The sequence below is a fragment of the Puma concolor genome, chromosome B1 (assembly GCF_028749965.1).
Source record: "Puma concolor isolate L17-30 chromosome B1, mPumCon1.1.hap2, whole genome shotgun sequence".
In the NCBI taxonomy this organism is placed as follows: Eukaryota; Metazoa; Chordata; class Mammalia; order Carnivora; family Felidae; genus Puma; species Puma concolor.
Genome location: NC_141670.1, coordinates 143,315,420 through 143,342,613, shown reverse-complemented (window position 1 = coordinate 143,342,613; position 27,194 = coordinate 143,315,420). Strand labels below are relative to the sequence as shown.

Genomic DNA, 27,194 nt, shown 5'->3' with positions numbered 1-27,194 from the left:
AGTTTGTGGAAGAGCTGGCTGAAGCAGATGCCTCTTGCTGGCTATCGTATTTCCCCAGGACCTAAAGATTATTGGAGCAGGAGAGAGGCAGAGGGGGACAGGGAGGAGGAAGGATAGGAAAAGAGGAATATGGGAACTAATCAGGGTTTTAAAAAATAAAGGCAAAAAAAGAGAAAGAAAGAGAGAGAAAGAGGAACAGAGTGAGAGCTATTGAAAATAATAGGACCATTATAAAGAATTCAGTAAATATATGTATGTATATGTGTGTATATTTTACTTTAGACTTTATAGAATTTTTTAAATGACTGGGGTTAGGGTACCTTTTATTTTATTTTTGTGTATTTCTGAAATTTTCAAATATAAATCTTAGGGATACTAAAAAGAAAAGAAAATTCAGGTTTTTAATTGGTCTCTGGCTTAGAACATAATAAATCCTGGTCTTAACCTTGTAAGCCTAGAGCCTTCTTCCATCTCTCCTGAGCACTGTCCTTCATTTGTGTAAGAGGTTTGCTTCTGTCTGGTCAGATGAAAGCTATATTCTGACAATAACCTTCTTATTCTTTTTTCCCCTCACCCCAGCATGGGACAGAGTGGGCCTCCTCCCCGTGCAGTGTGTGCTCGTGTACGCATGGGGAAGTCCGATGCATGCCCCAGCCATGCCCACCGCTGTTGTGCACACAGCAGGAGCTGGAATTCATCCCCGAAGGGAGCTGCTGCCCAGTCTGTGTGGGCCCTGGGAGTGAGTATGAACTTCTGGAAAGAAACCCTCTTTGCCTTTGAGGTTTATGTGGTGACATCCCAACTTTTTCTTGCTCAGTGTGGCTCAAAGACCCCTAACCCGGTTCTTTACTGGAACCAAGTTGGATCCTTACACTTGGCAGAAGCAATGTTGCAGAGAGTGAGGCTGGAACTGATCTCCAAGCTCCATTCCAGATTTGGGATTCTTCAAGTTTCTGATTTATTTATTTTGTGCTGGCCAGATGCATCCCTCTGCATCCGCAGCTCCCGAGAAGGAAAAAGAGGAGGGACGAGATTCTCTGATATGATTCCATAAGGGCCAACGTAGTTCCTCCTGCCTCTTGGCAGAGAGAAGAATGAACAAATCACTTCTCCATGTAGCATCACTAGCGCTAATTCTGCTGGCTGGTCTTTGAAATGACATAACATCTTTCTCCAAGACACACAGAGCAAGAAGCCGGTAACTCATTTGTCTCTATGGCACCTTCACTGTGGAGAATATGCCTGCCTACAGACCGAGGCCCTGTTCAGCAAGCCAGGGGCACATTTCCAGGTCCTTACCTTGGAGTCCGTGCTTGGTCCAAGTCCTCCTTTTATTACAGTTTAGGACTATATGTCGCTCCCATTTTTATAACTAAATAGTGTATACTTCACGACAAATACAAATTATTGTCATTACTGCATTACATCCTCTCCTGGCATATGATTACAAAAATTATTCTTTTATTTAATAATACCTGGAAGCTACACTCTTATTTTTGCCTTTTCCCTTTGAAAAGACCCTGGTTTCTTTCTCATCCCCTGTTACTCCATTCCTGGCAATCCGTTACTCTGGAGAACCATTACAGGGATTAAAAAGTATGCTTAGGAAATGATGAAAGTACAATGCTTGCCTCACACATTTCAGATGTCATCCACCAGAAGAGGACTGACAGCTAGCTGCTTTGGGCCAAATAACCCTGCAAATAAAAATACTTGAACAACAGAGTTTGTGGGTGGTGAGTAGGCTGGCTGAGTTTGTGGGATCCTTTCTTATGCTTTAAGAGGCTTTCTTCTTGGCCTCCATGAGAAAGACATATTGGAAGCTTTTTGCCTGGAGAGACTGGAGGATCAGCCAGGGCCAACTTCATAATTTGCTAGGTGCAAAATGAAAATACAGGGCCCCTTGTTCAAAAGGCAGTGGGTCTTTCTTCTGTGGTCTTTCTCAACTGTCAAGTTTTTAATTTGCGATTTAATGTCCTACTCCTTCAGGCGTGGGGATACTTCCCGGGCGGGTGGAGACCTTACAGGCACCCCAAGGCCACATCCTGCTGCTTGGTGCATAGGGCTCATGTACTCCCCTAGCACCCGCATCCAGGTCCCTGCTGTGGGTGCAAGATGGCAGTGTTCACAGTGATGTCGGGGTCCAGGAATGAACAGTCAAGAAAGAATTCTTGAGACATATTTGGTGCAAAAAATGTGGTTTTATTAAAACACAGGGACAGGATCTGTGGGCAGAAAGAACTGCGCTGGGGTTGTGAGGAGTGACTGATTATATACTTTCATTGGAAGGGGGTTAGGGATAGCATAAGTCTCTAAGGAATTTGGAAGCAAGGTTTCCAGGACTTTGAGGAGCTAGCTGCTGTTAGGATCATTTACTACTGTCTAGTAAAACCTTAGACATGAGGTCCTTCAGATGTATATCAGTGGGCCATATGCTTGGAGGATGATTACTAACATATATCTTGGTTGGGGTGGTAGAGGTAAAGGAAGTTTCTAAAGGGATTTTTATAAGTTTAAGAAGAGTTATAGGATCCTGGAGGTCGGGCTAATGTCAAACTAAGGTTGCCTTTTGCCCTTAACAAAGCATTAATATCAAGGCAGCTGAGTTCCTAGAGGAAGGTCACCCTGTCTTAAGTACTTGTCGATGGGCTGCGGAGGAAATTTAATCTTTTCTTACATTTCTTTTGCCTTTGTTCTCCGCATCAACTGAGTGTGATTTTGGGAGCAAGTGGCTGAGAATCCATCTCAGGAAGGCAAGGGGGTAGTGGAATGCAGGACCATGCATCAGCTGAGGCTCCCTAGCACATGTTACGTTGTCTCACCAGATTTCACTTACAAAACTTAGGAAGTTATTAAGAACTCCATACCGTGACTGCAGAGTTTTTTTCTTTAAAGTTTGTTTATTTATTTTGAAAGAGAGACACAGAGAGAGAAAGGGAGGGGCAGAAAGAGAGGGACATATATCTATATCTATCTATCTCTATCTCTATCTCTATCTCTATCTCTATCTCTATCTCTATCTCTATCTCTATCTCTATATATCTAATCTATATCTATCTATATCTATATCATCTATATCATCATCTATATATAATATCAAGCAGGCTCCCCAGGGTGAATCCTGACATGGGGCTCCAACTCACAAACCTTGAGATCCTGACCTGAGCCAAAATCAAGAGTAAGGCACATAACTGACTGAGCCACCCGGGTGCCCCTGACTGCAGAGTTTTAATCCCCAAGTCTGAGCGCCCCCAACCACAGGGCCCTGTGTGACTATACTGGCTACACACCCATGCAGTCAGCCCTGGGATCAGCAAGTACAATCCCCCCAGTAATCCTTATTTTTTCTGACCTTCCAGAACCTTGTTCCTATGAAGGCCGTGTATTCCAGGATGGGGAAGACTGGCCACTGAGTCGGTGTGCTAAATGTGTGTGTAGAAATGGGGTCGCCCAGTGCTTCACAGCTCAGTGTCAACCTCTGTTTTGTAACCAGGTAAGGAAGACAGCCTCTAAATGGATCCTTCATAGACTATTAACTTCAGTGTTCAGGAATTTGAGCCTCTTCTGAGTTTGTCAGGCAGGCCTCAAAAGTACTAGGAAAAAGAAGCAAAGGCAGTTTTGTTTTCCTTATACTTTTGGAGACCACCCTTGAGATGTTTCTTTTACTGTTAGAAGCTATAGATAGGTCTAATTATCAGCCATTTAGGCTAATCTTTACATAATGAAAGTGAGCCTTGAGGGTACCTACAAAGAAGGCAGTTGCAGATGTTGCAAAAATGTCAAGCTAAACATCTGGAAAAGCCAGTAATACGATCAGGTATTGTGTCTCAGTGCATAGGTATAGTCTTGCTTTTAAAGACATATGCATGTCTTTGAACATGATTATCCAGATGTGTACTTTTTAATTCTTATAAGATAATGATTCAAGTTATTCAAATCTTCTCTGGGAAGCTTTAAAAAATGGTGGGATTTTGTTCTTCATTTAAAGTTCATCTGATTTTCAAAACATTAGACTCTTCACACAAATTTAGAAGGGAAAATCAATGGCAAATAAATGTGGTATACATGGTATTTTATAGTTTTTACTCTTCCAGAGGCTCCTATGGATGTTCCTTGGCAGTTGACAGATAACCATGAAAGGAGTTTGCCTCCAGTTGAAAAACAGCTCATTTTTGATCTAAGGAAAAGCTGGAAGCCAACATTCAGTTGATACAGAGCAGTACTTTGTGTCAAATAAAACAAAATCAATAACATGGCATATTGTGACAATTGGGCAATATTTTTAAAGGCAGACAAAAGGCAATTAGACAAGAAATGCTAAATGCCAAATAAAGGGAAAATGTATCTAATTGAAAGACTAGATTGTATTACCCACCCTACCACAACCACCATGCTCGTGTCACATCTCCCAATTCATCACAAAGTCTTCTCCCAGTGCTGAGATTACAAATGAGCTTCTCTGTAGAGTTGCACAATATCTCACATTCAGAGGACGCTGTAGTGTTGGGGCATTTTGATTTAGCACTTTCCAGGATTCAGTTCCCTTGTGTATGAAGGGTAATTAAGCAGTTTGCCACCATTGCAATAAGGAAAGTGGGAGGAGGCATGGAGGAAACACCACATTGTGAGCCTTCTGCTTTACATCTTTGAAACCTTAATGGACTGCATGTTAGGGGGATAGATATTGGAATAACTGAAAGTGCTAGTTCCCATTTTTAAAAACATTAAACACAAACTCTAGCTTCAAACACTGCACTCACATATAGTTTGCACTGATATACATAATTAATTTAAAAAGATGAAATTTGGTACCATACCTTAGAGCTAGCTGATATACAAGCATTCTGGAGTCTTAAAAATAGGTTGATTTTAATCACTCTTGTATCATTAAGTTTGTATTTTTGCCATCATATACTTTAGAAAAGCAACTCTCAGATTATTTAGAAATATTTTTCTTGATTTAATATCATTATTAAATATGAGATGTTCTGATGATATAAAGGGGCATTATAAAATTTAGGCTTTTGATGGTAACATCACCACCACTGTCTACCTTCTACCATCATCGTTGTCATCACCATCACCACAGTTTTGGCATTTATTATGTGCCAGTCATTAATTTTAAGGGCTTTGTAGTTCTCATAAAAACCTGATTAAGTAAGAACCATTATTATCATCCCCTCTTGCTGGTAGATAAAACTGAGATATGGAGAGCTTAAGTGACTTGCGTAAGGTACCACAGTTAGGAAGTAGCAGTGCTTCTAACCTAGTCAATTCTGCATCACAAATTCAACAGACCACACCCGTCTCATATTTTTTTTCAATGTTTATTTATTTTTGAGAGAGAGAGAGAAAGGGTGAGTGGTGGAGGGGCAGTGAGAGAGGGGGACAGAGGATCTGAAGTAGGCTCCGTGCTGACAGCAGTGAGCCCAATGCAAGTCTCGAACTCACAAACTGTGAGATCATGGGTCCTGAGCCAAAGATGGATGCTCAGCTGACTAAACCTCCCAGGTGCCCCACCTGACTCATATTTTTAACCATTATACTATATGGCCTTCCAAAATGTTGAGTTATATAACATTTATGTATAGTAATAATCACAATAACAATAGTCACTAACAGACTTGAACATGATTGCAACTATTTTATATGCATTAACTCATTAAATGTTAAAAACACACAAGTCCATCAGAAAAAGTGTATTTCCAGGTCTTGAGCTCCAGAAAAAACTTGATTTTTAATGTAAGAGTTTTTTTTCTTTTAAATTGTAAAAGGAATCTGTACTTACTAAGCAAAGTTTGGAAAAGGCAGAAAAGCAGAAAATGATCATCTATATTTCTACCATTCAAAAACACCACAATATATTTTGGGGGTAATTCATTCCAATTTTTTTGTAGGCAAATGTGGATATATTTTTTTGTTTCATGGTTGTAATCACATTTTAGAGGCTGGGATAATCCAGAGAACTCCCATTTGATTCAACAAAAAATGACCATCAACAAAGCACATCATAGTCAAATTCACAAAATACAGAGATAAGGAAAGAATTATGAAAGCAGCAAGGGAAAAAAGTCCTTAACCTATAAGGGAAGATAGATCAGATTTGCAGCAGACCTATCCACAGAAACTTGGCAGGCCAGAAAGGAGTGGCAGGATATATTCAACATGCTGAATCGGAAAAATATGTGGCCAAGAATTCTTTATCCAGCAAAGTTGTCATTCAAAATAGAAGGAGAGATAAAGAGTTTCCCAGACAAATAAAAGCTAGAGGAGTTTGTGACCACTAAACCAGCCCTGCAAGAAATTTTAAAGGGGACTCTTTGAGTGGAGAAAAGAAAAAACAAAACAAAACACCAAAGTAACAAAGACTAGAAAGGACCAGAGAACATCACCAGAAACATCAACTCTACAGGCAACACAATGGCACTAAATTCATATCTTTCTGTACTCACTCTAAATCTAAATGGACTAAATGCTCCAATCAAAAGACATAGGGTATAAGAATCGATAAGAAAACAAGACCCATCTATATGCTGCTTACAAGAACTACTTCAAATTTTTTTTAATGTTTATTTATTTTTGAGAGGAAGAGACACAGAGTATGAGTGGGGGAAGGGCAGAGAGAGAGAGGGAAACACAGAATCCGAAGCAGGCTTCAGGCTCTGAGCTGTCAGCATAGAGCCTGACGAGGGGCTCAAACCACAAATCGTGAGATGATGACCAGGGCCAAAGTCATACATTTAACTGACTAAGCCACCCAGGTGCCCCACAAGAGACTCATTTTCGACCTAAAGACACCTGAAGATTGAAAGCAAGGAGTTGGAGAACCATCTATCATGCTAATGGTCATCAAAAGAAAGTTGGAGTGGCCATACTTATATCAGAAAAACTAGATTTTAAAATAAAGACTGTAACAAGAGGTGAAGAAGGGCATTATATCATAATTAAGGGGTCTATTCACCAAGAAAATCTAACAATTGTAAACATTTATGTGCCCAATGTGATAGCACCCAAATATATAAATCAATTAATCACAAACAAAGAAACTCATTGATAATAGTACCATAATAGTAGGGGACTTCAACACCCCACTTACAACAATGGACAGATCATCTAAGCAGAAAATCAACAAGGGGACAATGGCTTTGAATGACACACTAGACGAGATGGACTTAACAGATGATATTCAGAACATTTCATTCTAAACCAGCAGAATACACATTCTTCTCAAGTTCACATGGAATATTCTCCATAATAGATCACATACTGGGTCACAAATCAGCCCTCAATGAAAATATTGAGAAATAAAACCAAAGCTAGAAGCATCACAAGTCCAGACTTCAAGCTATATTACAAAGCTGTAATCATCAAGACAGTATGGCACTGGCACAAAAACAGACACATAGATCAATGGAACAGAACAGAGAACCCAGAAATAGACCCACAAAGGTATGGCCAACTAATCTTTGACAAAGCAGGAGCTGAAGTCAGATGCTTAACTGACTGAGCCACCCAGGCGCCCCTGAAAATCATTTTCTTATTGCCCACATATATTAGGTATAATTGGAGGGGTCAACAATTGGGAGCCATTATTAATTTCTTCACATCCCAACTCTGTGGACTCTTTTCCACTGAATCCTGAAATCTAGTGCCCTGGTGGGAAAGTCTGATGTCTGTCTGCTTTCTATTCCATTGTGTTCAGCTAATTTTAGTCTGTTGGATTCTTGCAGGTTGTATCTTTATCTTTATAATCAAAAAAATTTGTCAGGGTATTTCTAGGTGAGATGTCTTTTCACCTTGTTGCCTAGAATATGGTGAAGCCCTTTCAGTCTGTATTCTAGTTTTTTAAATGCTTTCTCCAGTTATGGTTTTGATTTAATCATATTAATTCCAATTATTCTCATTTCTCCAGAAAGTTATGATGATTCTTGGATTGCTCCCCTCTCCCCTTATTGTCAATCATGTTCTTTCTTACCATTTTTCACTTTGTGTCTTTCCTCTTCATATGGAGAGAGCTTCTTGAGTTTGTATTTACCACTTCTAGTATTGATTTTAATTTGACTATTTCACTTTAATTTTCTTTTAATTTTTCCTTATTTTTCCTCTCACTGGTTCATCTAGTTTTTTTATCCTAATGCTTATTCTTTCTTTATTGCTGCTTGCTTCCATTTAATAAAGACTGCATTTTCTTGCATCTTACTGAAGTTGCAAAATTGCTTTTAAGTCCTTTTTTTTTTTTTTTTAAGATCTTATAGGTGTAGTTTTCAGAAGTCTGCTCTTTCTCTGAATCTTCAGAACATTATTAGTTTTGTTTGCTCTTCAGAGTTTTTCCCAAGTTCCTTGCCTTCTATTTACTTATCCTTGATCAAGAGAAATCTGTCCATACCCACTGCTCGAAAGCTGCAAGGGTAAGTGGCCTGCCCCTGGCTAACTCCCCTTCTTGGATCCACAGCCAGATGCTAAGAAATATGTCTCCTTGTCTGAGGGTTTCCATTTAGTATGTCCCTATTGTACTAAGATTGGATCTTTTTCTACCTCCACTGCTCAGCCCTCTTACATTTTTAATATGTGAAACAAAAAAAACTGTAATCCCCAGTATGCACCGCTGCAAAGGCTCTCTTCCTCCCTCAGTGACCATGTGCCTTTCAGTTGAGGCATTGTCCTATCCTGCTACTTTTTATCACTCTCTCTGCCTCCTCCAGCACACATACTTCCCAGTCTCCCCCCCACCCCCCTTTTTACATTATGGGCTCTGATTAGATGTAGCAAGAAAGATGTTGAGGGAGGTGAGGGCTGGCATTCTGACTGCTTCCAACAGTTGTGGCCACACACCGGAGGGATGAATCTGGGTTGTGTTTGGTATAGAAAGGCAGGGAGTTAGGCAGACGTGATGGTTCTTATATCTATTTAGGTTTACACAGCAAAGAAAGGCCATAAAATGTCTTATGCTCAATGGGACTTCCTCATAGCAGTGGCAGGGGGTTGGATGTTTTACTTTTTGGTGGTGAAATTTTTATCTCTTTCTCTATCTACAGAGGTATCATAGTGGGAAAATATTTCACCAAGAGCTGTTAGCCATAATACACCATAAAATTTTTATCATAAATATTTTTATTTAAGGAATATGAAAAACCACAATTAAATATATCCTTAATGGTAGTCCTACCCCAAATTGTAATGACAGTAATCATAGTTTTTTTGTATCAATTTCTGTGTTTACTGAAGGTACTATATAAGACCTGGGGTTGGTGAACTTTTTCTGTAAAGAGCCAGATAGTGAATATTTTCAGCTTTGTGTGCCATTCGGTTGAAACAACTACTCAACTCTGCCATTGTAACACAAAGACAGCTATAGATAATATGTAAATGAGTGGACGTGGCTGCATTCCAATAAAAGTTTATGGAAACAGGTGGTAGGCTGGACTTGGTCCATGATCCATAGTTGGCTGGCCCCTGTATAGCCTATGCTTTTGGAAGGACAAATCTACATAGCCCAGGATGAAATGATACAGATAGAAGATAGCAACAAAATGCACTGTTAAAAATCTTTTCCATTTTTCTGACCTATTTTACTGTGCATCTTCTTACTTGCATGTCCAGTCTTGCTTATGAAGCACCAGCCCGGGTGAATTACCACCTCTCATCAGATAGTTCTCTTGTAACCTGGGATATCTTCTCTTTAAATGCTTTTCTTTCCTGCCCTTATTGATCTGGATTAGTGAATAAAGATTCTGTTTCTGTCAATAAAATATATAATTGGGTATTGCCAGTAAGAATTAGAAAGTTTGATTTTCCTTGTATCAACCTTACTACAGCTAATTCCTTCCCCCATGCTCTTGAGTTGACTCTGCTACTATACTTGGGTCTAGTCCATGTTGGTTAAGACAGACTGATACTAACTCTGTGCTGATTCAAGATTTGTGATCCTGACATTTGTTCCCTGTTTACCAAGCATTGTATAAATTCATTTGTTTACTACAATAAAATTACTGAATAGTGTGACATCAAATATACCGTTATTTTACTTTCTCACTAAAATTTCATTAAGCTGAAGAGTTCTGAGGTTCAGAAATGCTTGATGATTTCAGCATGTGTCCCAATTTTCACTACTCTATTAAACATCAATGGTCATAATATTTCTCATGTAGAAGAATAAGGAAATGAAATAACCTAAAGCATCAAAAACAGTTGTCATTTTAATTCCAGTGACTCAGTTGCTTGAAATAAATCCCTATTAGATAGTAATGCATTAATTTAACTGATCATACACAGTTGAGTTAAAGAACTACTGAGGTATGACTGGAACTGTTCAAGAAAAGTTAAAGCTCTTTTGTGCTTCTTGTAAGACAAAGTGAAAGTAACTGTAAGATAAACCAGTTCTTGGTCCTTAAAGTTTAGTATATTGTAACCTTGCCTTTAATTTGTCTACCTTCCTGTCATTCAAAAGGTTGTGGTGATAAATCAAAGTGAGAAGCTGACTCTTTGGTATCAATGACGGAACTGTTCTTGTGAAAATTCTTTGCAGGGCAATGGAGACAAATGGTCTAATATTTGGGGGGTGAGAGTGGGAGAGGTGAGAAGTAGGGAGAGGGCAGGGAGCAGTTCCTTGGACGTTTAGTCTCTGTCACCCACTTTTTTCTGCCCTTATTCCCAAATAGCTCACCTACTTTTTTTCTGCCTTTATTCCCAAATATCTAGAGATACAATTGATTTTTTTTGCATGTAGTGCATATATGTAAATGTGTGGATTCACATAAAGATGCAAAAGAATAGTGAAGTAGCTTATCAATAGAGGGATAACTTCGTTTTGGATTTAGCAATAACTCAGCTGGAGTGTAAATATCCTTAAGTATTGGTATGGTTCTGTGCTGTGAAGTCTTGCTCCAACCGTTATCATTACCAGGTTGGCTGTGTGACCTTGGGCGAGTCATATAATCTCTCTGGTCTTTACTCTTCTTGTTTGTAAAGCAAGGAAAAGAGCATCTACTTCTTAGGAAAGAAGACTTAAAATAATGTAAAGCCGGGGCACCTGGGTGGCTCAGTCGGTTGAGCGTCCGACTTCGGCTCAGGTCATGATCTCGCGGTTCGTGAGTTCGAGCCCCACGTCAGGCTCTGTGCTGACCGCTCAGAGCCTGGAGCCTGTTTCAGATTCTGTGTCTCCCTCTCTCTCTGACCCTCCCCCGTTCATGCTCTGTCTCTCTCTGTCTCAAAAATAAATAAACGTTAAAAAAAATTAAAAAAAATAATGTAAAGCCTTAAAATAATGCCTGGTAAACACTGAGTACAATTATTATTGTTATTATTATTATTTGTGCTTTTGTTTGCTCTTAGAAAAGAGGGTAGGACTTGAGGAATGTGCAAATGTCTTAAGAATCACGCTGACTTTGGAAGTGCAAATTCTTATCAAAGCACCAGGTGACTAATAAATACTAAACGAGAGGAAATTGCTATTTATGGATGCTTGAGGCACATGATTGAGTGGGCTATGAATGAAATTTTCCTACTGTTGTGGGTTTTATTAATGTCTCCTTTTGATGGATTGTTCCTTTTTTGGGTCTAAGGATGAAACTATCATCCGAGTTCCTGGAAAATGTTGCCCACAGTGCTCTTCCCGATCCTGCTCTGCATCTGGCCAAGCATACGAGGTAACCTTTGATGTCCCCACTGTAGGTGTTTTGACATACGTTCTCACACATATGCCCTCCGCCCTTCCAACCACCACACCTCCCCACCCTCTTGTCTGAGTCTTTGCCAAGATTAGTAATTCAGTACATAAACAGCTTTTTTCTTCTCTTTGTGGAAAGCCTTTATGAAAAAATTAAGTTGAAGGGGATTAGAAATATAAAGGAATGTGCTGGCAGGCAGCACCTGGTTCACGAACCTTGGTGAACTTACTGTTCACACGTCTCAAAGGAAAAAAAGGACTATCATTGGTTACTATCAGTTTACACTTAGGTTGGAGGCCCTGGAATGTCTATCTGCTTTGGTTGGATTGCATGTACTGATATCCAGAGACAGCTTCTGCCTGCCTTACACTGTGGGGAAGCATGGGGGTGGTAGGGGAGAGTGGCAAGAGAGGTGAGAAGCTAGGGGTGGTGGAAACTGCACACTTGAAAGTACTATTGGAATAATCTAGATAATTGTGCCTAACACATAATAGGTGCCAAATAAAAATGAGTTCAGCAAATTAAATGAGTGAATGGATGTTCTATCTTAGGAGTGCCCTACTGAGCCAAAAGAAGGTTACATTATTCAAAAGCAAAGAACCTACAAAAAATAAAACCGACTACTTCTTTGTTTGCCAGCCACTCTATGGAAGACTAAGTATAAATTGGAATTATGGCTCTCAGTACAGAATCTGGAACTGAATATTAGGGAATGAGTGTCACAAATTCTTGATGGGTCACTTGAAGTCTGAATGAGCATAACTAATTGGGAAAGGATTTTTGTATGTACTAGATCTGTGTTGTCCAATACAATAGCCACATATGTGCCAGATTAATTTCTCCTGGAAGAGATGGCCTCTATATCTATTGTGATGTTTTTGGTTGCAAGTAACAGAAATACTCCTCTAAAAGTGGCTAAAATGAAAACATGAAATATCTCATATAACAAGAAATGTAGAGATAGGGCAGTTGTAGGGTTGATCAATTCAGGTCTCAGTGATGTCTTCAAGGATCTAAGCTCTTTAAAAAAATGTTTATTTATTTTTGAGAAAGAGAGAGAGGGAGTGTGAGCAGAGGAGGCACAGAGAGAGAGAGGGTGAGAGAGGATCCCAAGCAGGCTCCATGCTGAAAGCAGAGAGCCTGATGCGGGGCTCAAACTCACAAACTGCGAGATCGTGACCTGAGTTGAAGTCAGACGTCTAACTGACTGAGCCATCCAGTTACCCCTAAGCTCTTTTCTGATCTGTCCACCCTACCATCCATTGCATGTTGTCATTTGCTTTCTGTCTTGTCCCTTCATGTCCCCAAGATGGCTTCCTCAAGTCTAGGCAGCTCATCCACACACAATCATTACTAAAGGCTAGTGTGGAAAAGGGATGGCTTTTCTTCTTTTATGGGAGAAGAGTCTCTGGCTTCCAATGCTATAGCAAACTTCTTCAGAGGTCTCCTCAGTTAGGATTGGGAAATGCCCTTGCTCCAACTGCAAGGGAAGCTGGGAAAGTGACTATGTGGCAGTAGGCACTGGGTCTCCTGGCAAAGAAGAGGAGCTAAAGAATGACCACTGATTAGGCAGCAAACAGGGTCTTCTTATGAATCTTGATGCTCCAGAGGCTCTTTGGGCCTGGGCCTGGCATAGAGTAGGCCCTCAACACATCTGTGGAATGCATGTAGTTGAATAAAAATGAATGTAAAGTTCCCTTTGGACATTTGTTGACTTTTTTCTTAGAGGCTGTTGCTGCCTAAATGACATCATTCTCAGGAGTACATTCAATGTGACTCAATTAAAAATGGTAATAAAAATTGTGCGTCTTGGGGCACCTGGGTGGCTCAGTCGGTTAAGCGGCCGGCTTCGGCTCAGGTCATGATCTCGCGGTCCGTGAGTTTGAGCCCCACGTTGGGCTCTTTGCTGACAGCTGAGAGCCTGGAGCCTGTTTCAGATTCTGTGTCTCCCTCTCTCTGACCCTCCCCTGTTCATGCTCTGTCTATCCCTGTCTTAAAAATAAATAAATGTTAAAACAAAAATTGTGTGTCTTATGTTCCTGTGTTTCTATTTGATATATGTGACATTTGATTTTCCACTTTGTTCTTTCTTTCCTCAGCATGGTGACCAGTGGAACGAAAACGCCTGTACCACATGTATATGTGACCAGGGTGAGGTCAGGTGCCACAAACAGGCCTGCCCCCCACTAAGATGTGACAAGGTATTTGATGGAGTGTAGCTTGATTTATAAAAATTTATTCTGGGGCATTTAAGAAATGCATTTCTTAGTCCAGTGTGTCTTTTGAGGGAATCGAAAGTTTTATTATGCCTAGAAATATTAGATAAAGATATAAAAGATCTGCTTCCTAGAAAGGAGGGCTGAGGCAGAGAGGAACTTGCCTCAGCTGGGTTAGGTCGGGTGGAGAACATTGCCCTTTATCTGCCATCTTTGTTTCTTCAGGGTCAGAGAAGGGCTCAGCGCCACGGGGAATGCTGTGAGGAATGTGTGTCTCCTGCGGGAAGCTGCTCACACAATGGGATTGTGCGGTACCAGGATGAAATGTGGAAGGGCTCTGCCTGCGAGTTCTGCATGTGTGACCACGGCCAAGTGACCTGCCAGACTGGAGAGTGTGCCAAAGTGGAGTGTGCCCGGGTAAGAAGCAAAGGCATTTCCACTTGGACTGTAACAATTCTCTACAAAGGGATAGCTGGTCCCTAACCTGTTCCTTACTTTTTGGCAGCAAAGGCGACAGCCAGGTTGACCACTCACATTTCACAGAGTCTTCTAGCACAAAGATTCTGTGGTGTAAAATAAATGTCACTATTTGTTCAGACTGGCTTGGAACAGCCCCCTGGAGTTTTTAGTTCTCAATGCATCTGGTCTGATTGGAAGCCCTGAGCCGGAGACGTGAAAGGGAAGGACATGATATGGGACATTAGCCTATCAGTCAGCGCAGCTGGACCTCATGGCTGGGGGCCTGCCCAGCTTGCTATGTTTGTAAAACAGAGGTCTGCAGGTGCTCCCATGGCCCAGCTTCTGTTGCAGGCCCCACTGGCAGCATTTAGCAGAAAGGAGAGCCAGCCCCTACGGGCTGCTTCTGTGGATCAGGAAAGAAAATGAAATGTTTTTGTTTTTGTTTTAAAGAGAGGGAGGGGAACCTCATAAATAATTAACTCAGTTGATCTCTGTTAACTTTTGCTGTCTGCAGAATTTCTAGAAGCTTCTAACAAAGCAGCTTCTGTTTGGACTATAGATGTATATTGTAGGGAAATTGCTTTTTTTTTTTTTTTCCTCTTTGAACTCAATTTTGACCCATTGCAAAACAAATTGCTTTTAGAGTTGTGTCCTTCTCCCTCACCGCTCCCATCCGCCCCACCAATTTCCCGCAGGGTTGTGAACTTGAGTAGATGAGGGAAACTCAGAAGATCTGAAGCACTGGACGTCTGTGAAGGCATTTTTCTTTCTAGTTCTTCTCCCCCACGTCTCAGCTCCTCTTAGCACTGAGCCTGAGGAGGAACAACCTTTCAAACAGGGCTGTCAATGACAGGGTGATTTTTCATTTTGACTCTTACTTCTAAGTCTTGGCAGAGCTGAAACATATTTAGGTAAAGAGGGTCTTGCTTTTGCAGATTTATTTCCCCCCACACGCCTTTTCATTTCCTTTCCTTCTTGATGTCAGGGGAGTCAGAATGGTTGGATGAAGATGAGAAAAATCCTACTCAGGGCCCTTTTCTTTCTCCCTCTGTCTCAGGCTGAGGCTGGGCTTCCTGGCCTTGGCAGTCTCCCTGAGGATGCAGGGTTATTTTCTAAGGTTTCAATTTGCCTAATAACACCCCAGGGTTTATGGAAAATGTGGGAGAGGTGATTCTGGTGGGGTGGGTTCTGTAGCCACCTATTTCCAGTGAAGTCTGAACAAAGAGTCTCAATCACAGAAAATAATTTGACCCACTGTCTCCAATGCTAATGCATTTCCAAGTGCCTGCTATCCTCCACGACACCTATCTGTGGCCCCCGTATGCCAGGTCATCTTTGCTGTTCTTAGAAAAAATGGGGAGCGACCACTGAGGTAAGTGCTGAGGGCCTCAACTGCCCTCCAGTCACCCCACAACACAATCTCATCTCCTCCCAGTTCTCTCACCCCCAGCTCCTCATTTATGAACTGAGGAGTTCCAATGCCTTTACCCATTTCTCCAGGTCTTTAGTTAACTAAACTAGTGTCTTCCAGGTGACCTCTGTGTTTCCAAATGTGGGTTAAGGCACTGGGTTCTAAACTGGAACCAGAATGAAATTTTAACCAAAATTGAACCTTACCAGAAATATCCCTTAGCCTTCATTCTGTGCCATGCTTCTGCAAATAGCACTGGTTAATGACCTTGTGAACGCTTGGAGTACAAACTTCCTAACTTCTGCTTAGCTTGGAGATAAAAAGAGGAATAAGACACATTCTAATCTCAAGAGTTTCCAGGCTTTGGGGGAAGTCAGATACATAAACAGAAGTCATAATATGCAGTAGCACCAATGATTATGGAAGTATGAATTAAATGCATTAGGAGCATCTGAAGAAAATGACTATCTGCCAGGGGAGTGTGAAAGTAGGCTATTGGTATTTTTATTCAGTTCTACCCCACTTTTAGCCTTATCTGGAATACCAAGGTCATTTGGTTTCTAATCCTAGATACCAAGGATGGATTAAATCTAAGTGTACGTACATCCACAAAGATGCAAAAAAATAAACTTCTAGAAGAAGAGACAATTGTGCACCTTCACCACTGTAAGAATTATCACATTGGTTATCAACAGCAGTGTTCTGAGTAGCATGGAAATCAGCACACAGTTTTTCTTTTTTAAAAAAGGAAAGAATCATATGACGTTTGTTTCTGATGTGTCCAACCAAATCCCTAGACACCGAAACACAAATAAATCAATAGTAAAATAGCATAGTATGATGATTCTCATTTTTTCTACATTTTGGGGTATTTTTGAGCATGAATTCAAGAAGTCAAATTACTTTGTTTTTTAAAGGACTTAGCATTCACATATGAGGCATAAAATGATGGTAGTGTGGGGGAGGTGGGATTGAAGCTTCTAGCAACATGCACAGAAGAGGCTAGGCATAACATAAGTATGAGGTACCTTTCCGTTCTCCAGTGGAGGAAAATTGCCTTAAAAGAGTGTTTCCTTTTCCAATGGGCAAGCGAGTGGAATCACACAGTCTTGCGTCTGGTGGATGGATGTTGGTGTGATTCGGTGGGGAGGGGTTAGCAGATTCCATCTGACCTATGCAGCAGAATCCTCTTAAAAAGAAAAGAACTAGTTTTGTTCCACAAAGCAATTTTTCTCAAAGCAAAAGTCAAATGCTAATTGGAGCCAGCTCCTCACCGCAGTGAACTGACGCAGTTTGGGGCATCCAGGCTTCTTCTATAAATAGCACATCTATTTAGAACTCCCTACCTCACCAAAACTGAATCCTTGTTCCCCAGCAGCAAGGCTTGCTGTTATTTACAGTAGTGTTTGAAGACTCAAAACTGCTACCTTCCTTGCCCTACTGGGTTGATGCCGGCTCCATTTTCAGTTTTCTCTGTATGTATGGGGTGGGCACTCAAGAATTGCTCACGTGTTTTGTCTTCAATAGAAGTACACATATTCTGTCTTGTTTTAAAATGTTGTTTTAAGCATCTTAGATTACGTGCATATAAACCCTTTTATATGCTTTGACAGCAAATTTCACTGTTTCTGGGTTAGTCTTGCGCTACCAGCTGATTTGTCACGTTTCTGCAAAACCATTTATATGTAAATACGCCTGCTCGCTATAGCATCCACTGCTCTCCCTTGGCCTCTGATGGGCATTACATTTTGATGGACAGTGATCTGTCTATACAACTCCTTTCTTTTTGAAATCAGTTTTGAGGCACTATAAAAAGTTACAATCATTCATGTATTTTTGTATTTCTTTTAAAAGTGTGTATTTTCCTTCATTAAAATAATACATATTCATTTCACAAATTGACAGCTCAAGAAAAGTAGAAAAGAGACTTTAAAATCCATCAATAATGCTGCAATTCAAAGACAACCACTGCTTTTATTTTATGTATTTTGTAGCGCAAAGTGTTTTTAAACATGAAATATCATTGTGATTATTCTGTTTGCTCAATTCTACGTTATTCAATTTTTACATAACATGGTTTCTGCACTTTAAATGTAATGTAGATCCCAAATTAAATAATGTCTTGATTTAAAGAAACATCACCATTCTTTAGACAGTATATATATCTTTAGAAAGTGGAAAGCGCTTTAAAGAATACTCGTTAGCCTATAGATATTAGATGTTAGTATATGCATATGAAAAATTATAAACAAAAATCATGTCTTTAACAGCAGATTCCCTGGAAGGTAGATTGCAGTGGAATTGTACTTTCTAGGTTATAGAATTTATAATTGTTTAATTTTTTAGTAAGCATTTATTATTTTATAATAAAAATAAAAATTATGAAATTATTAATATTGGGAAATTAAAATAGTAAGACTTTGAAAGTTAAACATCTACCTTCTTTGTGTGACCTTTTTTCCTTCCTCTTATAATTAATTAAAAAAATAGTGATTATGTGGATAACAGTTTCAGAACACTGAATAAAAATTAGTTTTCTACTGTTTAATTTATGCCTGAGACTGCATCTGTGCATACAGGGATGTATCTGATTTCGTATTCAAGAAAAAGTGTTGGTTTGATTTGAGCACTGTTAATGAAACCAAATCACAAGTTCAAACCTTGTATGTTTAAGATAGCCTGATCCTTTTCTGAAATTCATAACTTTCCAATACTACCACAATTAATCTTGGCCATTCTTTTTTTTTTAAATGTTTATTTATTTTGAGATTGAGAAAGAGAGAGAGAGAGAGAGAGAGAGAGAGAACATGAGTGCATGAGTGGGGGGAGGGGTGGAGAGAAAGGGAGAGAGAGAGAATCCCAAGCACAGAGCCTGATGCAGAGCTCCATCTCACTAATTGTGAGATCATGACTTGAGCCGAAATTAAGAGTTGGATGCCTAACCAACTAAACCACTCAGACGTCACAATCTTGGCAATTCTTATTCATGGGAGCTCCTGGTCATGGGTGGAAAATGATGGAAGGATCTGTACACATGCATTCCAGAACTGGAATAAAAAAGCACTTGGAGGGGTGAGCTGCATTGCCTAGATTTTCCATAGGAAGACAACAGGGGGAGATGGAGTAAGCAATGGGCCAAAACAAAGGATCTGCTAAGGTTTTTCATTCCAGTCAGGGAATCCAGCTGTTGTGCAATTTAGCACTGCTACCTAGAGATGGTAATTTGATATGTGCCTCTGCAATCCTTCTACAGGGTGAAGAATTAATTCACTTAGATGGAAAATGCTGCCCTGAATGCATTTCAAGGAATGGTTATTGTGTTTATGAAGAAAATGTAGAATTTGTGAGTATCAGACTAATAACTGAAGACTATTAAAAATTTTGTTTTCTTTTTTTTCTTTTTTTTTTTTTTTAACGTTTATTTATTTTTTTTTGGGACAGAGAGAGACAGAGCATGAACGGGGGAGGGGCAGAGAGAGAGGGAGACACAGAATCAGAAACAGGCTCCAGGCTCTGAGCCATCAGCCCAGAGCCCGACGTGGGGCTCGAACTCACGGACCGCGAGATCGTGACCTGGCTGAAGTCGGCCGCCTAACCGACTGCGCCACCCAGGCGCCCCAGACTATTAAAAATTAATAATTCAAAATTAGTTTGATGAGGGGGCATTACCTTCTCATATCTTTTACCCATTCATTGTTCATCAAATGTGTACAACTACTCTGTGCCAGGTCCTAGAGACACAGAATCAAACAGCTCGAAGAGTCACTGCTCTTGCTGCGGGGAGCTCATGCTCTAGTGTAGGCACACAAGGGACAGACAAAAACCTGCCAGTAGCTGAGAGGAGGGAGGTGCATAAGGTTAGTGTATGATCGGGGAAGTCTCTCATGTGGAGAAATTTGAGCAGAACCTAAGGGGAGTGAGGGAGCAAGCCATGTGGATACCTGGGGAGAGAAAATGTGCTAGGAAGAGTCAGAAAATGAAGACGACTGAAGCAGAAGTGTGCTTGGTGTGTTCAAGAAACAGCAAGAAAGTGACTATGGCTAGAACCAAGAGAATGGGGGAGAAAGGATTTGGTGCCGGAGTCCACGAGGTAGCCTGGATGCCATGGTAAACGTGTGTTTTACTGTGACACAGACAAGAGCTGTAGCAGCTTTGAGCAGCCATGCTGTGATCTGGCTTACTTGTGAAAGGGTTACTTTGGCTGCTTTGTGAGCAAGTGACGGAAGGGGGTGAGGCTGGCAGTCGGTGATCTGGTTGGAAGGTTTTTGCAATAGTCCAGGAGTGGTGATGGTGTTTTGGTCTCAGAAGGAAGGCTCTAGATTTATTTTGCAGGTAGAATGGAAAGGATTTTGATGGATTGGATGGGGGATGAAATTCCATTTGCTAAGGTTTTATTTCTAAGTCTGTACTTTTAAGAATTATATACCCAAAGAAAAAAAATATTTGTCTTAATCTCTTCAAGTTTGCTCTATTTGTATAGCCTAGATCTTCCACGTGGGATTTTGTAGTGTTGATAAATTGTGTTCTAAAAAATAGGCCAGTTGATCATAAAGACAACTGCTTTATTGACCAATCAGAATAAAATGATAAGAATTGGGATTAAGTACTTTGATTCCTACCTACTTTTTCTTCATGATTTGGGAAAATTGCGTCTGTCAACCTGCGTATGCTGGAGAGAATACTGTGTGAGGTTAACAGTTTGGGCTCTAAATTCAAATATCTACTTTGCCACATACTAGCTGACTATAACTTTAGACAAGTTACTTAATCCTCATTTGTGAAGAAGGGATAACAATAGTACTTACCTCATGGGGCTATTGAGATAATACCTATGAAACACTTGGAACAGATGCTGGCACGTTAAAAAAAAAACAAAAACAAAAACAAAAAGCTAAAGAAATGGCATCATTGTTATGCTGTTGGCATTGTTTGTTTCATAGTGGTATTCAATAATTTAGTTCTTGTTTCTTGAGAAGTTAGGAGATTAAAGGCTGCCTATAAATGAAGAATTTCTATTTTCTCAACCATAGTATCAATTTTCCTACCCATTTTTGGAGGTAAATTAAGCCCGGCAGAGTTAAAGAAAAGCAAGTTGCTTTAAATGAGTCGAAATCCCCAGAGTACTGTGGTACCATACAAGATTCAAGAGTTTGCCCCCACAGGCTTAGATTTCTTGACTGTGAAGTCCTTCATGTTGAAGGGAATGGAAGCCAAGTGCTCAAGCACAAAAGGAGAATCAGAATTCACAAATATTTCTGAAGCATGTTGTCTTCACCTCATATTGTATGCTTTTCTTGTTTTTGATGTATATAGATTTTTTCTATTCATAATAAATGAATGATGTTGCATGATACTTGGGCAAAATGGATAACTCTTAAATGAGAAAATAAATAGATCAGTTTAATGGTGTTTTTAGTGGTATAATAAATACATTTCTCTTTGTTCCTAGATGTCCTCAAATGCAAGTGAAGTTAAACATATTCCAGTAAGTATAGATTTTTAACTTGTACATAGATATTGGTAGAATTGTTTTAAGCAATGATCTGCATAAACTGTCCTGGGAAACCTTACTGCCATAGTATTTTTTAATAGTCACGTTTGTTGGCACCATGGTCCCAGATTAAGAATCTTAATGATAACTAACACTTTGATTCATTGAACTTTGCTTCTTTATTTACCTTATTTTTTCCCCAATTGATAATACTTCTCTAACTACAAGCTCCTACACATATTTTTCCCTTTCTTGTGAAGATTTCCTCTTTCTCATTTTTTCTGGCCTAGAAAATTCAGTTTAACCATCCATGCGATTTGATGTTCTTCAAAGCATGGAGAGCTTTTGGGGTTTGGGAGTGTTAGTTCCCCAAACCAAAACTGATTGTTCATTCTTTTAAGGTTGTTTACAGGAAAACATTGTATGGTTCCTTTTTAAGGTAAAGTGCAAGCACATTTGTTCACACAAGCAATCTTAAAATTTTGAAGGCTATAGAATAAGGGGGCCAGGAATCCAGTCTGCCTTGAAATGGAAGAAAAGCACTTCTGCCTTCTCAAGATAATATTCCTGATTTTTCTAACATTGTCATTCATTTTTGCTAACTATAGCCACATTAATTGTTTGGAGTGTTCAACATCAATTGGTTTAATAAATATTTTATCAAATATTTATATTATAATATGCTCTTCTATTCTCTCCTGTTTTACCTCCTTCATCACCCCAAAACATTCTGGTAGGAACCCTTGTCTCTTTCCTATCTTCAGGGTGAGTAGGATAGTGAGCAAAAAAGGAATTGTTCTTTATAATTCACTTTGAATTCTCCATCAAAATATTAATGTTCATTACCGTAATTTGCTTGACCAAAAAGAATATTTTAGCGTGATAAAGCCCATGGCACATCTACGGCCCACTAAAAATGGTCATACAAGAGCTGTAATTTTAAGAATATAATGACTCTACTGTTACTCTTACTGGAGTAACTGTAAGGAAACTCAGGGCTTTAACCAGCTTCCCACTGTTATTATAAAGATTGCATGTAATGTACCCACTAATCATAGGCACATAGTAATCCCCTCTCGTGTTTTTTGGTGAGATAGGCTAAGAAACAAGTGTTGTATGCTTCTTACTTATGAGCCCCAGAATGTGTTCTCAGTTTATTTTTCTGCCTGGGTTCTACATTTAAATAAATCAATTATAAACAAAGAAGGAGTAATATTATCCTTTTTAATTTAAAACTCTTTGGGGCACCTGGGTGGCTCAGTCGGTTGAGGGTCTGACTTCAGCTCAGGTCATGATCTCGCAGTTTGTGGGTTCATGCCGTGTCGGGCTCTGTGCTGACAGCACAGAGCCTGGAGCCTGCTTCAGATTCTGTCTCCCTCTCTCTCTGCCCCTCCCCCACTCATGCTCTTTCTCTCTGTCAAAAATAAATAAAAATTAAAAAAAAAAACCAAACAACTCTTCAATGACTGTCCTTTTTCAGAGTTAGATTTGCATGGTACTGAACAGGACTTTCATTTTGTCCCTTATGGGAACTGTAACTTCTCCACCAGCAAACTGTCTTCTGAATTTTTGCAATTCTGATAACATCATTCTTTACTGTTTCATGTAGGAAGGGGAGAAGTGGGAGGATGGCCCTTGCAAAGTGTGTGAGTGCTGGGGCTCTCAGGTAACTTGCTATGAGCCCTCTTGTCCACCATGTCCAGTGGCCACACTAGCCCAAGTGGTGAAGGGACAGTGCTGTCCAGATTGCACATCAGGTGGGTCCATGTCTGATTTATGTCTACTGAGATATTTTCACTGTCAAAAAATTCAGAGATCTTCTTTCTCCCCGCTTCGTGGTTTTTTTTGTTTTGTTTTGTTTTTTTGTTTTTTGTTTTTTTTTTTAAGTCACCTACTGGGTTGGTTTGTTGGTTGATTGGTTTCTTGCTAATTTTTCTAACAAATGATATTGCTTAATCTTTGCCCATGTATTTACCAAACTCAACAGATTACGGGTAGGTGATCTTGGGCGAGTCATTGACCCTCTTTAGATCTTAATTTCTTGTTAATAAAATGTGCCTCATCTACCTTGCAAAATTATTATGGATATCAAATAACCTAAAGTTTAGAAACTTTTAAAAGCAAATATATATGTTAGGACTGTTCCATTGTTAAAGATATAAGGGCAATTGCTGAAAGTTTGTTACAGGTGTCCTTTTTTTTTCTTTTTCTTAAGGTGAGCTGTTAAACAGATGGTTCCTTAGGAGTTCTCAAATGGGTTTTTGAAGTTTAAAGACTCATTAATTTCTTCCAAAAGAAAATTTTATCTACTTGTTCTGCAACTCTGCTTTCAAATCACCTGGGGTTGAATTAGTTCCAGTTAATAATTGTTGGCAAGCATTGGAGTTGCTCTGGCTGTGCACTAATTTGCCTATAAGCTTAGTCTCTCTTGGAGAAGTGGCATTTTCTTCCATTCATATTTCATAATTAATTGTTTTCTTCTGTGGGTTGCAATTTTTCATATTGGCAGTTGCTTTTGTTGCACTCAACTTATTTTGGCTAATCACAATGTTTCTGTGAAGAGTTTATCATGGGAAAAGCAAAGCAACTTTATGGTTTAATTACGTTACCTTCACCAAAGTGGCTCCCTGGGCTTTCCTAAACAAATATTTAGCATGTTATAATGTACTATACTTTGAATATCAGGTCCCTGACAACTTTAAAACCTGAAAGAAGTCCTTTGCTGACAATTGACATTGAATTCGATGATAATCCCAATTGTTTTGAATGAGATTTGAATTTTAGAGAAAAAGAATAAAGCTGGCTGTATTTTTTGTTTATTTATTTTTTTTAAGATTTTTTTTTCAACGTTTATTTATTTTTGGGATAGAGAGAGACAGAGCATGAACGGGGGAGGGGCAGAGAGAGAGGGAGACACAGAATCGGAAACAGGCTCCAGGCTCTGAGCCATCAGCCCAGAGCCTGACGCGGGGCTCGAACTCACGGACCGTGAGATCGTGACCTGGCTGAAGTCGGATGCTTAACCGACTGCGCCACCCAGGCGCCCCTGGCTGTATTTTTTAAACAACTTTTTAAAAATTGTGTTTTGTTTTAACTTTCTATACATGCCAAAGCTTAAGAACATCTAAGAAAACATAAACTATTGAATTCATTTAAATCATATATTATGGAGCTGATAATTCTTGTTTGTAGAGGCATTCCAGCAGGTAGAAGCATTAATAGGGCTGTCCTGTAACATTTTTAGTGTCTTCAATGTGGAGCTACCAGAGACAGTAATAGTGTTTCAGACAAGGAGAGATTCTTTGAAATCTTGCATTGAAATCATTTTTGCTATTTCGGGGTCTTTTTCATACCTAAGTTCTAGAGTTTTCTGTTCTTCTTCTTCGATATAGCCCCATATACTCTGTAGATTCTTTTTTGGAAGAATGTAAGAGAAATGATATGGTCTTTGTCAAATTCTCCTCTTCTTTGTCCTTGATTGTAGTTCATTGCCACCCAGACTGCTTGACCTGCTCTCAGTCTCCAGAGCACTGTGACCTCTGCCAGGACCCCACAAAGTTGCTGCGGAATGGACAGTGTGTGCACAGCTGTGGTCTGGGATTTTACCAGGCTGGTGCTCTCTGTTTAGGTATGGCTCTGGGCAGATAGCCGAGATGTGGACTGAGGCTCACTGTTGTCAAGGAGGGGTGATGCACTCAAGAAATGCATAACTTCGAAAAACCCTTCGAAGGTAGTAATGTCATCCATAGGTTACTTGGCATCTCTACCTGCAAGTGTCTTTCTTCTGACATTTCAGGTGCTTACTGGGGGATAGATGATGTGGAGGTCTGATGTTACTAGGTGGTTGTTATTGGATTTTTCATTTTTTGAAGACTTTCAAAGATAGTAATATCTCCAGAATCTTTCGTGTCATTTATTACAATACTCAGTTAATCCAAGATTGAAGTTTGGAATTGACATAGATATTCGAGATCACTTACTAGAACTTTCTCATTTTGCAAATGGGGAACTTGTGGGCCAGAGAAATTAACTGGCTTGTTCAACATCAAACAGATAATCAGTAATAGAGTTTATCTCCTGTGGGTTATCAAGGAGATCCAAAATGGGTTCATGTGAATTTTCAGAGTTCTTATGCAACTGAGAAGGAGATCTTACCTGGAAGAATTTTGGCTTGTTTGAGGCCAAATCATAGTTACTTTTTTCCCTATCTCTAACTCATAGAGCTAATTATCCATTTAAGAGTATATAGGTTTATACCCTGGGTGTGAGATTCAACCTCTCTGTGCCTCAGTATTCTTACCTATAAAGGGGGGTAGTACTAGCTAGTACCTTCCTCAGAAGTTTTTTGTGAGAATTGTGTTAAGTGTTAATATACATGAAGTGCCTAGAATAGTTTCTAGGATATTTTCAAGCCTCAAGAAAGGTAATTATTTACTTCCCCCTACTTTCTTTCCTGACTCCTAATCTTTAGACTTTTTGAAAGTCATTTATACCTCTGCCATGGGTTGTGGAAGGAGAGACAAGGGATATTCTTGTGAAATGGTTGAGTGAGAAAGATATTGGGGGTTATTGGATAAGAAGAGCACAGACTCAGGAGCCACACTTCCTGACTTCAAATACCAGCTTCATGTCACTCTGGGCAAGTTACTTAACCTCTAGTAGCTTGTTCCTCATGTGAAAAATTGGGGTTAACCACCCAATAGGGTTGTTGTAAAGATTAAATGCACACATACATATAAAGCACTTCGTGCATTGCCTGGCGTGAAGTGTGTGTTATATAACGGAAGACTGTAGAGTAATTTTCCTGCCTTTCTTGTTCTCAGTACAGAGCCTCAGGATTGGGCTATGTAAGAATTGGCACAGGGGTGGTGTCTTTGAGCTAATCAGGGCTTCCCTTTTTCTTTCTTCCACCCCTGTCTGGAGCCAGCCTGCCAGCCTCAGTGCTCCACGTGTACCAGTGGGCTGGAATGTTCGTCCTGCCAGCCTCCTCTGCTGATGCAGCATGGCCAGTGTGTGCCCACCTGCAGGGATGGCTTCTACCAAGATCGCCACTCCTGCTCAGGTAATCACTGGCTGGGCCACCAAGAAAGCCACCCCCACCCCCAAGTGATCCGGGGCCACGGGGAGCTGTGAGCAGCTTTTCAAGTATGAGAAGAAACTCTGAGAGAGACTCCTGATGGGCCCAGAACAGTGGATGAGAGATGACACGTGTTGTTTTTATAACCTTATTAGTGCTTTGGTGATGTGTGCATGTGGTGAGATTTCTCTAAGTCCTTCTGCACACACCTTGGGGCACTGGAACAGTTCTTTATTCAGTTCAGGGTTGTCATTATATTGTAAGTGTGATTCCTTCATAGTGCTTAAATGAAAATGAAGAGAGAAATATATCTATATATTTTCAAAACTTTATTTCTACCTGAAGAGAGAGGGAGAAACAGAAATAAGAAAGTGACGTCATAAATAACAAACATGGACATGCAAAATAGATGATGGCATTTCCATTTACTCTTACTTTAGTGTCTGCATGCTTTGGTAGCTTTATGTGTCTAAATTAAGAGCTAGTTGATATTCTTTTTTTTTTTTTTTTTTTTTTTTCAACGTTTATTTATTTTTGGGACAGAGAGAGACAGAGCATGAACGGGGGAGGGTCAGAGAGAGAGGGAGACACAGAATCGGAAACAGGCTCCAGGCTCTGAGCCATCAGCCCAGAGCCTGATGCGGGGCTCGAACTCACAGACCGCGAGATCGTGACCTGGCTGAAGTCGGACGCTCAACCGACTGCGCCACCCAGGCGCCCCAATATTCTTAATATTATAATAGTCTCTGGAGTTTGGAGTGCTCTTAGTGTAATTTAATTTGTTGCTTATACTGGACCATGTTTTTAATAGTGATTATAATCATGAGTATAAGTAAAGAAGTAAATGTATAAAGAATTTTGTTAAATGTAGGAA

The 27,194-nt window shown here is 39.9% G+C and overlaps 1 protein-coding gene across 1 annotated transcript in view; it reads left to right on the top strand.

The window, feature by feature from the left end:
- Nucleotides 1–27,194, top strand: part of FRAS1 (Fraser extracellular matrix complex subunit 1) — a 438,063-nt gene that overhangs the window by 176,566 nt on the left and 234,303 nt on the right. Inside the window, exons 5-14 of the mRNA XM_086704782.1 lie at nt 580–739; nt 3,360–3,493; nt 11,562–11,645; nt 13,766–13,867; nt 14,108–14,299; nt 19,006–19,095; nt 21,202–21,237; nt 22,853–23,000; nt 24,728–24,871; nt 26,171–26,305. Coding sequence (XP_086560908.1) covers nt 580–739; nt 3,360–3,493; nt 11,562–11,645; nt 13,766–13,867; nt 14,108–14,299; nt 19,006–19,095; nt 21,202–21,237; nt 22,853–23,000; nt 24,728–24,871; nt 26,171–26,305 — 1,225 coding nt within the window. The remainder of the gene's footprint in view (nt 1–579; nt 740–3,359; nt 3,494–11,561; nt 11,646–13,765; nt 13,868–14,107; nt 14,300–19,005; nt 19,096–21,201; nt 21,238–22,852; nt 23,001–24,727; nt 24,872–26,170; nt 26,306–27,194) is intronic.